Consider the following 14720-nt stretch of genomic DNA (forward strand, 5'->3'; position numbering starts at 1 on the left):
GACAATTCTCAAATTTGCCTATCCTGCCTCAAACTCTCTGTTGACATCTAATCTCACATCTCTAACTGCCTTTCAGATATCTAAAACTGGATGTCCAGTAGACACCTTTTTTTTTTTAGCATGTTCATAGATTTGTAAATTCTCCATAAATTTCAGTCACAAACAATTTTCTTTGTATGAAATTTTCAGTAATTCAAAATAGTACAATCCAAAGCTTCTGTCTAAATGCATAGAAGTTTTTTGTTGTTGCTTAGTCATTTTCAGTCATGTCTGACTCTTTGTGACCCCTTTGGGGTTTTCTTGACAAAGATATTGGAGTGATTTGCCATCTCCTTCTCCAGCTCACTTTATAGATGAGGAAACTGAGGCAAAGAGAATTAAGTGACTTGCCCAGGGTCACAAAGTTAGTAAGTCCAGCTATGAACTCAGGTCTTCCTGACTCCAGGCCCAGTGCTCTATCCACTGTACCCCCTAGGACTTGGCATCTCCAGAATGATATAAAAAAAATAATTTCAGAGTTCTTAGTTCTTTTCCAGTCACCATGCACATACTTGTCTCATGATGTAGATGCAATGATTCCACAGAATATCCTTTGGCATATGATAATTAAGAGTTCCTTAATCTTGTATGTTCAAAGTTGCTCAAACTGAAGTCATTAGTCACTGGTGGCTAGCAAGATCTTGGGCTTTGCTCACGTCACATTATTCAATGAACACTTGTTATGTACATTCAAGTACTTAATGGATTTGTAACTACTAGCCAAATATCCACCCAGATGCCTGGATGTTTCCCTTTGGGTCTGATTGTTCCTGTAAGACAGTCCTGAAAAATCACCATGAACTCTTGTCACTAATCCTCCAAAACTCAAGCCATCAATGAACAAATAGTTACTGAGTGTTTAGTAGGTGCCTAGATTATGCTAAGTGCTGAGAGACATGCAAAAATACTACAGATATTTGTCCTCAATGAATTTACAAACTAGTAATACTCTTTATTAAGTTGATAAAGCTTAAGCATGATTATATTCATTCTACAGACAAAAAAAAATAGAAGTACAGAAAAAAGGTTTTTTCCCTATACATTATGGATTGGTAACCAATTTTTAACTGGTGTGCTCCTTCCTTTGAGAGTGGGGGTGTGTCTGTCACTGAGGGATGAGGGTGAAGGGGAACTATAGGAAGCAGGCATTGGGTTCAGTGAACTAGTCAAAAATGTACAAGGTGGGAGTGTGAGGGGGAAGTTGATAAGGGAAAGGGGAATATGAAATGGAAGCTAGCAAGTATTTTTGCTGGAAGAAGGTAGGTAGAATATGGCAATGGTAACTGTCCTACATGCTATGTATTGCACATGTTCAGCATTTCCAACCACTGATGTGAAAAATTTCTGAGCAATCATATCTACACTTCAAATTCTTTCCTTAAATTTACTACACACATTCCACTGAATGAGGAGAGATCATTAATATAGATGAGTTAAATTTCTCAGGTTGAGTAGTGTTTAACTTGTTATATGAGACTCCTGGGTCTCATATGGAAACTCTACCAATGCAAGTCAGGTTTTCTAATTCTAGAAACAGAGCTCTTTCTACTACACCACAAAATGTTACCCACAGAACTAACTACAAAGCATGCAATTTTTCTAGTTAAGTGGTTCCCTAGGATAAAATACAAATTATTTTATTAGTATTTAAAAGTCTAATACCACATGACCAGTTACCTATTGTATATTATGAACTAGATGTTATGGAGTCTCAACTCAACATATACAAAACAGATCTTATCCCCAAAACTCACTTTTCTTCCAAACTTTAATATTATTGTTTTTAAAAGTAAATTTTATTGATATTTTACATAGATTTCCCCTTGTATCCTACTTCTTCCCTCTTTCAGAGAGCCATTCCTTATAACTAAGATTTAATAATGGAAAAAGAGGAAGAGAAAAAAATTCAGCAAAACAGAGCACCAAAAACAAAAACAAAAATCACCCTGACATTATATGAAATGCTCCACAGCCATGAACCTGGACCTATGAAAACAAGTGGGCACAAGAGTCTTCTCATAGCTCTTCTTTGGGGCCATGCTGGCTAGTTCTTCATAATTTTGCAACATTCAGTTTTGATTATTTTGTGATTATTCTTTCCACTCTCGAAGTCATTGTATACATTGTTTTTCTGACAAATTACAGTAGGGGAGCATGATAGAATAAGAATAGGAATAATAGTGTTATAGGAAACAACAAATCTGATGAATACAGAGAAGCATGACGAGATCTAGGTGAACTTATACTCTACTCATTTCTAAGCTGATGAATGTCAAATCTACGTATCCTCTCTCCTGATCTCTAGTCTTGTATCTCCAACTACGTACTTATTGCTCACCTCAATCTGGATGTCCTGTGGACGTGTCAAACTCAGCATGTCCAAAACTGAACTGTGTTATCTTTCCCCTCTTGCGAACTTCCCTTTTATTGCCGAGGGTACCAGGTGTCATCCGTGACTCCTCATTCTCTCTCAGCACCCCCTGCACAGGTCTCAGTTATTTGACCTTCATATACAGCATGTGCCTCCTTTTTCTCCTCTAACGTGGTGCCACCAGCCTGGTGCAGGCCGTCATTGCTTTATGCCTGCACTACTATTGGCTGTTCTCCTTGCCTCAAGTCTCTCCCCACTCCAGTCAGCAGCAAAATTGACCTTCCACAGATCTGACAAAGTCACTCCTCTATTCAAGGAACTGCAATGGTTCCCTGTCACCTTCAGGATCAAATATAAAATCCTCTGTTGATGTTTAATGACCTACATAACTTGGCTCCCTCCTACCTTTCCAATCTTTTTATAAACTCTTCACCCCTCCACCTCCAACTCCCCACCAATGCACACAGTGTCACTGGCCCCCTCACTGTGTCTAAGACCAGATATTTCCATCTCTTAACACAGGACATTTTCACTGACTATACTCCATGCCTGTAATTCTTTTCTTCCTCATCTCATATCCTTGTGGCATAGAAGATATGACCTGCTTCAAGGTCCACAAAAGAATACTGAGGAGTGGTCAGATGGGAAGGAGAACTAGGAGAGGGTAGTGTCCTTATGAATAAATGAATGAAAAGGCGCTTATTAAGGAATTACTATGTGAAAATCCCTGTGCTAACTACTGGGAGTATTAGTCCCTGATCTCAAGGAGCTCACATTCTGAGGCAGAAGCACTACATAAAGAAAGTTTTAATTACATGCCAAATGGAAAGGCCCAGTGATTCTTAGGGTGTAGCAGTAAGATGTTAATGCTTCTTCAGTGTTATTTCTACAAATGAAGCCATATTTGTTTCTGATATTGACCCCATTCTATAGTGCCAAAGGACTTCAATGGTGACACCTTTCTTTTCTGGGTCTTCACTAACTGTGGATGTTGAGAAGGCAGAAGCTGCAGAACTGGTACAAGCAGCTGCCAGGTCCTATCTGCACAGGGCTTTCTTCCCTGGATGAGGGCCATGGGGACTAGGCTGAAAGCAGGCCTGGTCATCTGGGAAGGGGCATGGCTAACTTCCCCAGCTCTTGGACTTACCAATGAACAGTTGGTGGCAAGGAGAAGAGCCCCTTCTCCACAAGGGTTGACTTCCCTCAGATTATGGCTGCACTGGCAAGATTATGCTGGCTTGGTGGGGGACTGAGGTACTGCTATTCCAAGAGTTCTCGGGTTCAGGGTCTTAGGCTGTTTCCATTGGGGTATGAGGTAAAGCAGTGGTTATACCATTTTCCTCCTGGTAGAATTCAGGACCTTGAAGTTAGACACTATTTCATTTTAGTCTTTATATCCCCAATTTCTGGCATACAGTAGTTGCTTAATAAATGTTTACTGAACTGAACTGAAATATGCTGCTTTAAAAAAGTAATCTACTTTTTACAAAGGGTAACAGAAATTTTTATAATTTGTCATATGGATACAATCATCAAAATTTCAATGATCAGAAAACAGTCTTTGTCTCAGTCATAATTATACCCAAGACAGTGAGAAAGATAGGAACATTTCATTAGCACTAACCATGTGCTGTGTGTTGTAGTAAGTACTAAGATTATGACCTGCATTCACATAGTGTTTTTCATATCTTTAAGTTTCTTACAAATGATACTTTTAGGAAGTGTTGCTGATTTGTTGAAGGTTTTATGCCATTAGTTTCTCGCTGAACTTGTCCATAATCACAAATTATTCCCACCCAGGAATGAGAATGTTTTTATCAGACAAAATATCACCAGTTGTACTTCTGAATGTATTCTGTATCAGTTCTTTCTTCTCCAAGGAGAATAAATGACGAAATAAATTAAAAATGGTAAATACAAACAGATCATCTGTCAAAATAAAACAGTTTTTTTTTTTGAAACTGCACACAGGAACACACAACACTAAATGAACACTTGTCAGAATATTTCTGCAAATAACTAATTACTTTAATACAATAAGGATATTCTTCTATTAACACAATCTCTTATGAGAGGATACTCATTACTTTCTAACCATCTGTCACCACACCTCCCCAAAAAACTAATTAGGTTTAATTTAATGATACATTACAAATGATTCAAATGTGGATGATGGAGAAAAACAGTTTAATAAAGTTATCATTGAGGCTTAAGAAAGCTCACGGGGCAAAGAAAGAAAAATGATCTTTCACATTATAATAATTGTCCTGTGTAGGTTTCTATGTTCTCTTGAGGAGTTATTGGACACTAAATATGGGGGAGACCCCAACTTACAGGTAGTAGAGTTTTCCAGCTCCAGGAAGTTCCCTTTTCCGATAATCTATTCCAGAATCCAACTGAATTGTGTTGCAATATTCCTACAAAACAAACGAAACCATCTTGTTAAAACAAACTCTTAAAAGAGCAATAACTGTTTTCTTTTTGGGATATATAAACTTGCCTCTCATGAGAAAATAATCTAAGGGAATAGGCAGAAAACAAAAGGATGTCATTAAAACACATGAAATCGGAACAGTAGCCACCATCATAATGGTAACTGAAAAGTTAAACACTGACTTGCAAAACAATAGAAAAAAAGCCTGTTGTGAGTATTCATTATCTCAGCTACATTATTGAGTAAGTAGATTTTGTGGATAGCCTGGAAACCTTTTTATAGGAAAATGCATTTCACGGTACAAGGAACACAATATCACCCTCCTCCTATAGCCATGGAGGGGACAAAAGGAGGCACAAGCCAAAGAAATTATAAACTCGTAGACCTGGAAGGAACCTTAGAGATCATCTGGTCCAGTCGACAGAAGGACAGAAGTTAAACAACTTGCCTAAGATGGCCCACCTTATGTTGCATGTATTGTCATCCTCTGACAGAATGTAAGCTCCTTGAGGGTACGGATTGTCTTGCTCGCTCTATTTCATAGACTTCCCAGTTCTTAGCACAATGCTGCTACACAATAAGTACTTAATAAACGCTTTACCTTGGCCACAAAGGTGGACAAGCCCCATGCGGTGTAGTTGTTTCATTCATACAACATAGAAGTTTCATGTTCTTAAGTCAAGGTGTATGGGCTATATTGCTTTACTATGTAAACAGACTTGTGATCTCACTGATACAGGTATTCTCTCCATTGAGACTGCAACCCATTGACACCCTCTAGTCCTACACAATTCTTATTCATGCACTCCCATAGATCCTCTACTGAGGCTCTCCCCAACACAGCAGAGGCCCTCCTCTAAGCCTTCAGTTTAGTAGATTAAACTAGGACAGCACCTGGGTTGTTCATTTGGCATCCTTTGCTCTCACTATATGCCTAGTCTTCCTTTAATGATCATATATAGTCTTGATAAATACTAGAGATTGTACAAAGTGTAGTGAAGGGAAACTGAATGCACATAATTTATTTTCCCATATCTAATTTTTTAAAAACCTTATAAATTAATTTTAATGTAATTTACTCACTGTATCTCCATTTAACAAAAACTTTTCCTTTTCTCTTTTGCTATGAACAAAAATGAGGCCAATGAGTTATATAAGCTTCTATTTTTTTTTTCCTGAGTAACTAACTTCTCTATCCTCAGAGTGATTAAACTCTACAAAATGATTGCATTCTTACATTCACTAATCACCACCAAGGAATACCTAATCAGCCACAAAGGAACTTTAACTACAGCCTTTAGATACTAGTTCTTAATTGTCACAACCATAATACTCACTCCAGGTTTCTATATTTTTTGGAGCTATGATCCACAAATGTTCAGATATTATCCACTTGGTTTATTCTTCTCAACATGAACTCCCCTCCCCCTTTAATTCCCAGGGATATTTATAAGACCTGTGACCTTTTATCACATCCAATTCAAATGCATAAAATTAATCAGCCACCAAACTGAATTTATTTTTGAACTAGTTTGTATATTTATGTATACAAAGGACAAATACAATTACACAATCTGAAAATGTAATTAGGGAAGTTGGAGATGAGAATAGAGAATAGGTTAATATACTCTCATTGGTATATAAGCAGAAGAAAGGCCTTTGACTTTGGAAGGCAAAAGTGTAAGCTTTAAGAATAAATCCATCATCTAAACTACTTTTAAAGTTTACATTTTCAATATGATCTAACAGGCATATTTCTAGCTGCTCAAAAACACATTAGAAATAATCACTTTGTAAATAGAATTTTATCCAACTTAAATACTTTGACTATCTATTCACAGAACATTGAAGAATACAGTGAATACTGTAAAGTACAATAGAAAACGACATGCTAGTCCCTATAGGAAAGGTTTAAATGAAAACTGTATTAAAATTTAAATTTATTTTATTACACATTAGCTGAAAACATACCCTCTACTACTATGCTCTATGTAAAACAAGAATTCTTTTTCCTTTTTTTTTTTTTTAAGTCAGGTATCTTACTCCAGGTCACAAAGATAGTAAGCAGAAAGACAGAATTTGAACCCAATTCTTCTGTCTCCAAATCCAGCAAATTTTCCACTTTATTAGGCTGAAATGAATGGAATTCATCCTGGAATTCCTGAATTTCAGAAAACTCTCTACATTCTCTCTCAATCTCATCCATTCCCATAGATAGTAAGATCATAGAGGTTGATTATCTTAGTTTGATTATACAGTTTGATCCTCTTAGATAAAGATAAGAAAACTGAGGTCCAAGGAGATTAAGGGACTTGCCCAAGGTCACAAAAGTTGCAAATGGTCCTAGCTTTCATCAAAACTTCCCTCATCTTTCACAAGGCTTTTCCTGATGGGTTAAATGATCATTTCTATGAAACGGATGCTATATATCCAGCCCTTGGCTCTCTCCTGAGCCGTGGCACTACATCACCCATCTCCAACTGAGATGTCCAAACTCAATATGTCCAGAACAAAACACATCGTTTCTCCAAAACCTCTTCTGAACTTCCCTATTTCTGTTCCTGTCCAAATGATTTTTGGATGTATTACTTATGTCTGTATAGATGTTGTCATGTCCCCCCACCTTGTTCCCATATGATGTAAACTCCTGGAGGACAGAGACTGCTTCTTTTTGTCTTTACATTCCCAGCTCCCAGAACAGTGTTTGGCTCTTTGTAAGTGCTATTGATTGAATCTGTGTATTATTAATAGAATAGTCAGCAAACAAAACTTACATCAGAATCTTCGCTATAACACAAACATTCTCACAGGAACTTAGTAAATCTTTATCCTATATCTAGCTCACAAAGTTGTTACGATGTTCAATGTAAATGTACACCAAGTTCTATGCAAATTGTCAAATGGTACATAGGTATCAGTAGCAAGGAATAGTGGAGAGGATGCTGGCCCTGGAGTCCAAAGACCTCAGTGTGAATTCCAACACTGTACCTATTAGCTCTGTGACTGTGACCACTTTCTCCCTGTCTCAATTTTTTCTTCTTTGGAATGGAGCAAATGGTATGTGAAATACCTACTCCAAAGTGCTGTTTAATGTATGTAAAGCATTTTGTAAAACTTCAAGTGCTACATATAGATTCCTCTACCTGGGTTACCATCATACCTTACCTTGAACAATTTTTTTACTGCTACCTCTGAGGAGAAATTCAAAAGGGGAAAAGTTTCTCTTACGAGGACTGCATCCTTGGGTTTTTCTTTATTTTCTTTTCTCCACAGATACCATATCCTTACCCTGTCCCACACAGGGTGATATAGTACATTCCAGGCACGGGGGACTCCTGGCAAAAGCAGGGAGGTAGGAGAGATTAAATTATGCTTGAGGGACAGAAAATGGGCCAGTTTAGCAGGAATATTGTGTATAAGAAGGTCCTGGGCAATAAGCCTGGAAAAGTAGGGACAGCCAGATCGTGAATGTCTTTAAATGCCAGATAGAGGAGTTTGCATTGTGTCCTAGAGGTAAATGGGAACCACTGGAGTTTTCTGAACAAGTGAGTAGCATGTTTGGACCCATGCTTTATGAATATTAATATGGCAGCTACATAGAAAATGGATGGGAAAGGAGAGAAGCTTGATACAGGTGAAACCAATTAGGTTATTGCAATATTCCAGGAGAGAAATGATAAGGACAGTAGAAACTGTGGGAACAAAACTAAGTTTTTCAATGAAGGAAGATGGCCATGTAAATGAAGTGAAGGAGAAATATAAGTGAAGAAGTGGAGGTGGAATCAAAGAGACTTTTTTTTTTTTTTTTGCTTTTTGGAGGGCAATTGGGTTTAAGTAACTTGCCCAAGGTCACAAGGCTAGGTTTTTTGTTTGTGTGTGTTAAGTGTCTGAGGTCAAATCCGAACTCAGGTCCTTCTGACTCCAGGGCTAGCACTCTACTCACTGCGCCACCTAGCCACCTGACAAAGAGACTTTTCAACTGACTATTTGAAAGGTAACAAAGAAAAAAGAATTGTGAATGCCTCCTAGACTGCCAACTTGGGAGACTGGAAGTATAGTGGTGCCCTTAACAAAAATAAGGAAGTTCAGAAGGGGGAGAAGGGGGGATGAAAGAGGAAACGGTGGGAAATACAAAGAAGCTTTTTAAAAATATCTTGTATTTGAGACATTTATAGGCCATTCAGCTAGAAATGTCCAATAGGTAGTTGATGATATAAGACTGGAGCTCAGGAGAAAGACTCAGCTTACATGTATAGATCTAGAAGTCATCTGTACAAGATGATAGTTGAACTAATAAGAGCTGATAAAAAAATCACCAACGGAGTAAAGAGAGAGAAGAGGGTCCCAGTCAGGGTTCTGGGATACATCTATAGTTAGGGGATAGAATATGAGTGATAACCTGAAAAAGAGAATAAGAAGAAATGGCCAATTGGGTGGAAATAGAACCAACACACAATGTCTGGCACATAATATGCATTTAATAAATTTTTATTGACTTACTGACAATATGATGGTAACCCTGGGAAAAAGAGAATATCCAGGAAGAGATCAACTTGGTCAAAAGTAGCCAGTGCTGCAGAGAGGCTAAGAACAAGATAATGGAGAAAAGGCAGTTAGATTTGGCAGTTAAGAGAGCAACTTGAGAGAGCAGGTTCAGTTGAGGGATGAAGGCAGAAGATTAAGAATAACTGAAATTCATGAGAGGAGGAATGCGGTGGCACACCTGAAAAGAAGCAGATATGGAAGATGGATGATGGCTTGTGGGAGTGGCAGACAGGTGAGGACTTTTTAATAGCTGGAGGAGACCTGGGTATGTTTGTAGGCAGCAGAGAGAGAGAAATGGAAAATTAGAAATGGAAGGGATAACTGTAGGGGCGAGCTGCTTGAAAATAGAGGAGTTGCCTCTAGGGAAGAGAAGGTCCCGAGGCTTGTAAGTAAGATACTGGTCTTTTCTTAGTAGTTCATACACTGAGTGCATTCCCAGGCTCAGTTGAATTCTTTCCTTCAACCCCCTCTGTGCCAGGCTTGGTCCTAAATTTATCCTCAGGTTGAAATTTCTCACAGTCACATGCCTCTTTGAACTCTGCAAATTACTTTCTTACTAGCACTATGAACTCAGCTCCTTACTCAGTTTCTCCAGGCTGACTTCGATTTTTCAGCACATGAAAGTTATATTTTCTTTTTAATTGGTTTTTATACAAAGTCCCCAACCTGCATTTTACAACCTCTTTAACTTCCTGTTTTTTCCTGACTAGATATCTCAGTCTCACCAGCCCAAGTGGTTCAGCCATGAGCAACCATATTGGATCACCAATATTCTACTCTCAGAGCAACGCTTCCCCCGACCTTCACGTCTATAACTCTGCTCTTCCTAGGCCAAATTTACACAGATAACTAGCACACCTGCATTTTAACCACAGTTAATTTACTTGGTTTCAGTCGGATCGAATGCTGCCAAGCCCACAATGGAACTCCCTAGAACGTCTCCTATATGTCATTAAGAAATTTTGCTGTTGTTGTTTAGTATTCTTCAGTCGTGTCTGATTCTTTGTGACCCCATTTGGGGTTTTCTTCTCAAAGGTACTGGAGTGGTTTGCTACTTCCTTCTCCAGCTTTATTTTACAGATGAAGAAACTGATGCAAACAGGTTTAAGTAAGTTGCCCGGGGTGACACAGCTAGTAAGTATATGAGGACAGATTTGAACTCAGGAAGATAGTATTCCTGACTCCAGGCCCAGCACTGTGCTACCTAGCTGCCATTAGGAAATAGCCAGCCATTAATGAAAATTAACATCATCCTGGAAACTGTAATATTTCATGAAAGTATACTGAAATTAATAATACCTTGTATTTCTATAGTATTTAAAGGATTATAAAAGATTGTTAAAAAAAACTTTCCTCATAACAACCCTATAAAATAGGAAGCACAAATATTTCTATTTATATTTACCCTATAAAGAAACCAAGACTTAGGGAATTTAAACTGATTTGCCCAACACTGCACAGTTCATAAGAGTTAGAGGCAGGATTCAAATACCAGTTTTTCTAGTTCCAAGATGGGTGTTCTTTCCACTATGCAACACTAGTACTAGTACTAGTAAAAATAGGAGTACAGAGGTCTTCTTGGAGTCTTGAAAAAGGAAAGCTGGAGGGTAAGGACTTGTCAGTGTTTCTCTTTCACTGTCCAGGGAAGTAGGTGCCCTGACTAACAGACACAGATATTCCGGTCTCTGTGGCATGTAAGTTAAAAAGAAAACAAAAACAAAATGAAGAAAGCTGATTTATTAGGCTATAAAAACAGTAGAAAACTTTCCTTACAGTCCTAAACCTCCTTTGCTCTCAAATTCAATGTTTATTAAATAACTTTCAGATTACTGATTAAACCACTCAGGTACCCTGACACTGGGAAGGAGATACCTTAGTCAACTCTGGTTTTTGTGGCAGATAAACCTACCAATATAAATTAAGTAAGTTCATATTTTGATTTCTAAGTCATGAACATTTCATCAATGTAAATCAATTCCTCTGAACCAGATTATTCCTGGGTCATCAGAATTTCATACTTTTATAAGGTGGGGGTAAGAGGAAATTATGATCTTTCTTTTTGGTTTGAAGAAAGATTCATGAAGGTAGACAGGTAACAGGAACTGCTTATGTGATAATAACAGCTTACATCCAGCACATTAGGGCCTAGCACATAGAAGGTGCTTAATAAATACTTGTAGACTTGATACATTAGGTTGTGCTTTATGCTTACCAAGTATCTTGCATTTTTTTTTTCTAATCTGATGCTCACAACTATCCTGTAAGGTAGGTAGGACAAGTATTATTATCCCTATTCTGCAGATGATAAAGAAACAAGTGGAGACTACTTTGTTAAGGAACTTGACTATGGCCACACTGGAAGTAGGGTTAGACATAGGATTTAAACATAGGTCTCTTCTGGAGCCAAAACCAAATTTCTTTCTACTAATACTGTTTGCTTCTGATAATGAAAGATGTTGGCAAGTTGGAGCAATAAAGGATGTCCTAGGCATAGGACAGGTTTGGGAGAAATATTGGAGGTGGTATTAGGATTACCTGAAAAGCTCAGAAATTTTTTTTCTGGAAAAAGCAAAGGGCCAAAACCAATGGGGTGGGAGAACACCAGGAAAACAAGGTAATTTGGGATGACATACAGGAGGTCTTCAATGTTTATATTCCTCATGGTGGGTGGTTAATGTTAGAGTTTTGAGAAATTTAATTTTCTGACTCAGTTTGAAACCAGTTTATTTTCATATTTGCCTTCTCAGGTATGCTGGATTTTCCTCCCCTAAGCATTCTCTCATTGTTCCACAGAATATCGCCAGATAATTTATTTTATCATGGGTTATCTTTTATGTCTTCCATTTTCTGTGTAATCGGAAGAATTTTTCCAAATCTATCACTAAAGGTAAATTAGATCTGTAAAAATATGTAAAGCATCAGCATCTGATGGCATACCTGATGAAATTAAAAAATGTAGAGGTGAATCACTGCACCAACAGGTGTAGGGTTCTCTTTCTCAGTGTTTGGAACTCTGAGGTAGAATCATGGGTCTTCAGAGACACCATCATTATCACCATCTATAAAAGGAAAGGTGAAAAATCTGACTGTGTTAACTGTTACTGCATGAAAAGAGCTCTTGGTCACAGGGCCAAGGGTTTACTTTGTTCACTACATTGCTAATTATATACATTCTAAGTTTTAGAGTATAGTTAGACCCCAATAGACTATGTTATATATTGCGATTGTTTGATGCCAGATATTGGAAAAACCTAAGGACAACATTAAGAATGCTACAACAGATTCAGTTTTTTACACACATTAACTAAGACGACCACAAGCCTAGATGGCTGGACAAATTAGCATTGATGAAAATTAACTGGTTTCATTTCCCATCACCATTAATAACATAATAAAAGATCTTACTGGTTTGAAGAGTTGTTTCTGCTCTCTGGAAAAATGATTATACTTAAGCAAGTTCTGGCTTTCTATTGAAGCATTTCAGATCACAAGATTACAGATTTAAAACCAAAAGGGATCTTAAAGGTCATCTACTCTCTCATTTTACGTCAGAGGAAACTGAGGCATAGAGAGACTGAATGATTTGTCCAATTAATCAAGAAATAACCATTTATTATGTGCCGAGCACTATGCTTGGTGCTGAAGGTCACTCAGGTGGTAGAGATGGGATTTGAACCCACATTCTTGGATTCCAAAACTAATACTTCTCCCACTGTACTAAAATGTCTCAGAGCAATACAGATCAGAGAATGTGGCCAGGCACAGTCATATTTATATAACTGTCACTGTTTCGTATGAGCTAATAATAAACAGGCTTGCAATAGGCAAAATCTATAAGCAAACAAAAATCAGCAGCAGCACCACACATATCTATATTCAATCATCTCAATAATTACTCTGATGTAAGTACTTTGATTTTGCAGTGTTGAGTACACTGCTGACCATCAACAAATAAAAATATTCTCAAAACTTTATCGTGAGCCACATCCCATTGCAATATGAGAAGTACTTATTAATTCCAACACAACTTTCTGATTTCTGAAGAATTTTTTTATTATGTAAATTCAACTTTGTTATTTGCCTTTTAATGCTGGAAAATACATAAATGAACCCACCCTCCCCCCCAAAGTGTCAAAGTAATGAAATTGTCATGATTTATACAAAGTTATTATAGCAGGAGTTATGTGATAACTCAGAAACTTGTGCTTTGTACACACAATGGATCCTGACAAAGTGATCATACCTAGTCACTCTCCTTGACACAGTGGGATGCTGGCTGGCTGAAAATGCAGTCACTCTAAAGCTCTAGTTTCAGGACATAAATAGCATTTTAAATTAATATTCACTCCTTTTTTCCCCCTACCAAACCTATCCAAAAATACTGATATTCTCATCAGGAAAGAAAGCAAAAAAGAAAAATACAAAACAATGTATGAATAATTTCTACACTACTTTTAAAAATCTCCTTTACTCATTCTTCCAACTGAAAGTACAAAACTACAGGTGGAGTTTCCACATTTTCTTTCTCTCCATCTACCACCATGTAATACAATATAAAACCTCCAAAAATAAAAAAGAAGCTTTCTATTATATCTTTATTGATTTATTTACCATAAGATCATAGATTTAGAGTGGGAAGAGATCTTGGAGGTATGGTAAATTTACTTCTTAGAATTTTCTTCTTTTAATAAACGATCCACGGTGAATAACTTTTCTACCTAACATGTATAACCACACTGAAAGTCTTTAAATACATACTGTAGAATGTGGTTAATTCCTATTATAATCATCATTTCTGTATTAGTAAAGGAAAACTCACAGTTGTGGAATGCATAATTTAACAAGATGACCCTTGTTCATTTACAGGATTGATTATGAAGGGGCTAAGTATCTAGGATAACATTTATGAATTATCTGAATTCCAGTTCGACTCCTTCTTCCCTTTATTTTCGTAATTTTGCTATTCATTAGCATTTTTATTATAGAATGCAAAGTCTAGGAAAAAGAAGGTAAAACTCAGTCAATTTTGCTATTTATTAATAGCTCTGGTGAATACAGTTGGAGGTCTAGCTAAAAGATCTGGGGAATACTGAGTTCACTACTTGGTACTTTCTGCAATAACTTTTAAGTATGGATAATTAGAGGTTGGCTATATTTTAATATAAAAGAGAAAGCTGAAGAATCAATTATTGGCACCTTCCTTACACACAGAAGTACTTTGTAAACCTTTGCTGAATTGAACTGAAGTGAATTGAGACCATGACATGAATCTTAGCCACTAATAACAAAAGATACATTTTGAGCAGTTTAGGAGATACAGTGGCATTCAGA

At 37.2% G+C, this 14720-nt stretch overlaps 1 protein-coding gene across 1 annotated transcript in view; it reads right to left on the reverse strand.

Moving 5' to 3' along the window:
• AFG1L (AFG1 like ATPase) overlaps positions 1-14720 on the reverse strand; it is a 190347-nt gene that overhangs the window by 45335 nt on the left and 130292 nt on the right. The window contains exon 8 of the mRNA XM_069077098.1: positions 4745-4827. Within this exon, the coding sequence (XP_068933199.1) occupies positions 4745-4827 (83 nt within the window). The remainder of the gene's footprint in view (positions 1-4744; positions 4828-14720) is intronic.

This window comes from Petaurus breviceps, unplaced genomic scaffold (assembly GCF_028583685.1).
Source record: "Petaurus breviceps papuanus isolate PSGF00001 unplaced genomic scaffold, PetGlider_PUasm1.0 90977, whole genome shotgun sequence".
In the NCBI taxonomy this organism is placed as follows: domain Eukaryota; kingdom Metazoa; phylum Chordata; class Mammalia; order Diprotodontia; family Petauridae; genus Petaurus; species Petaurus breviceps.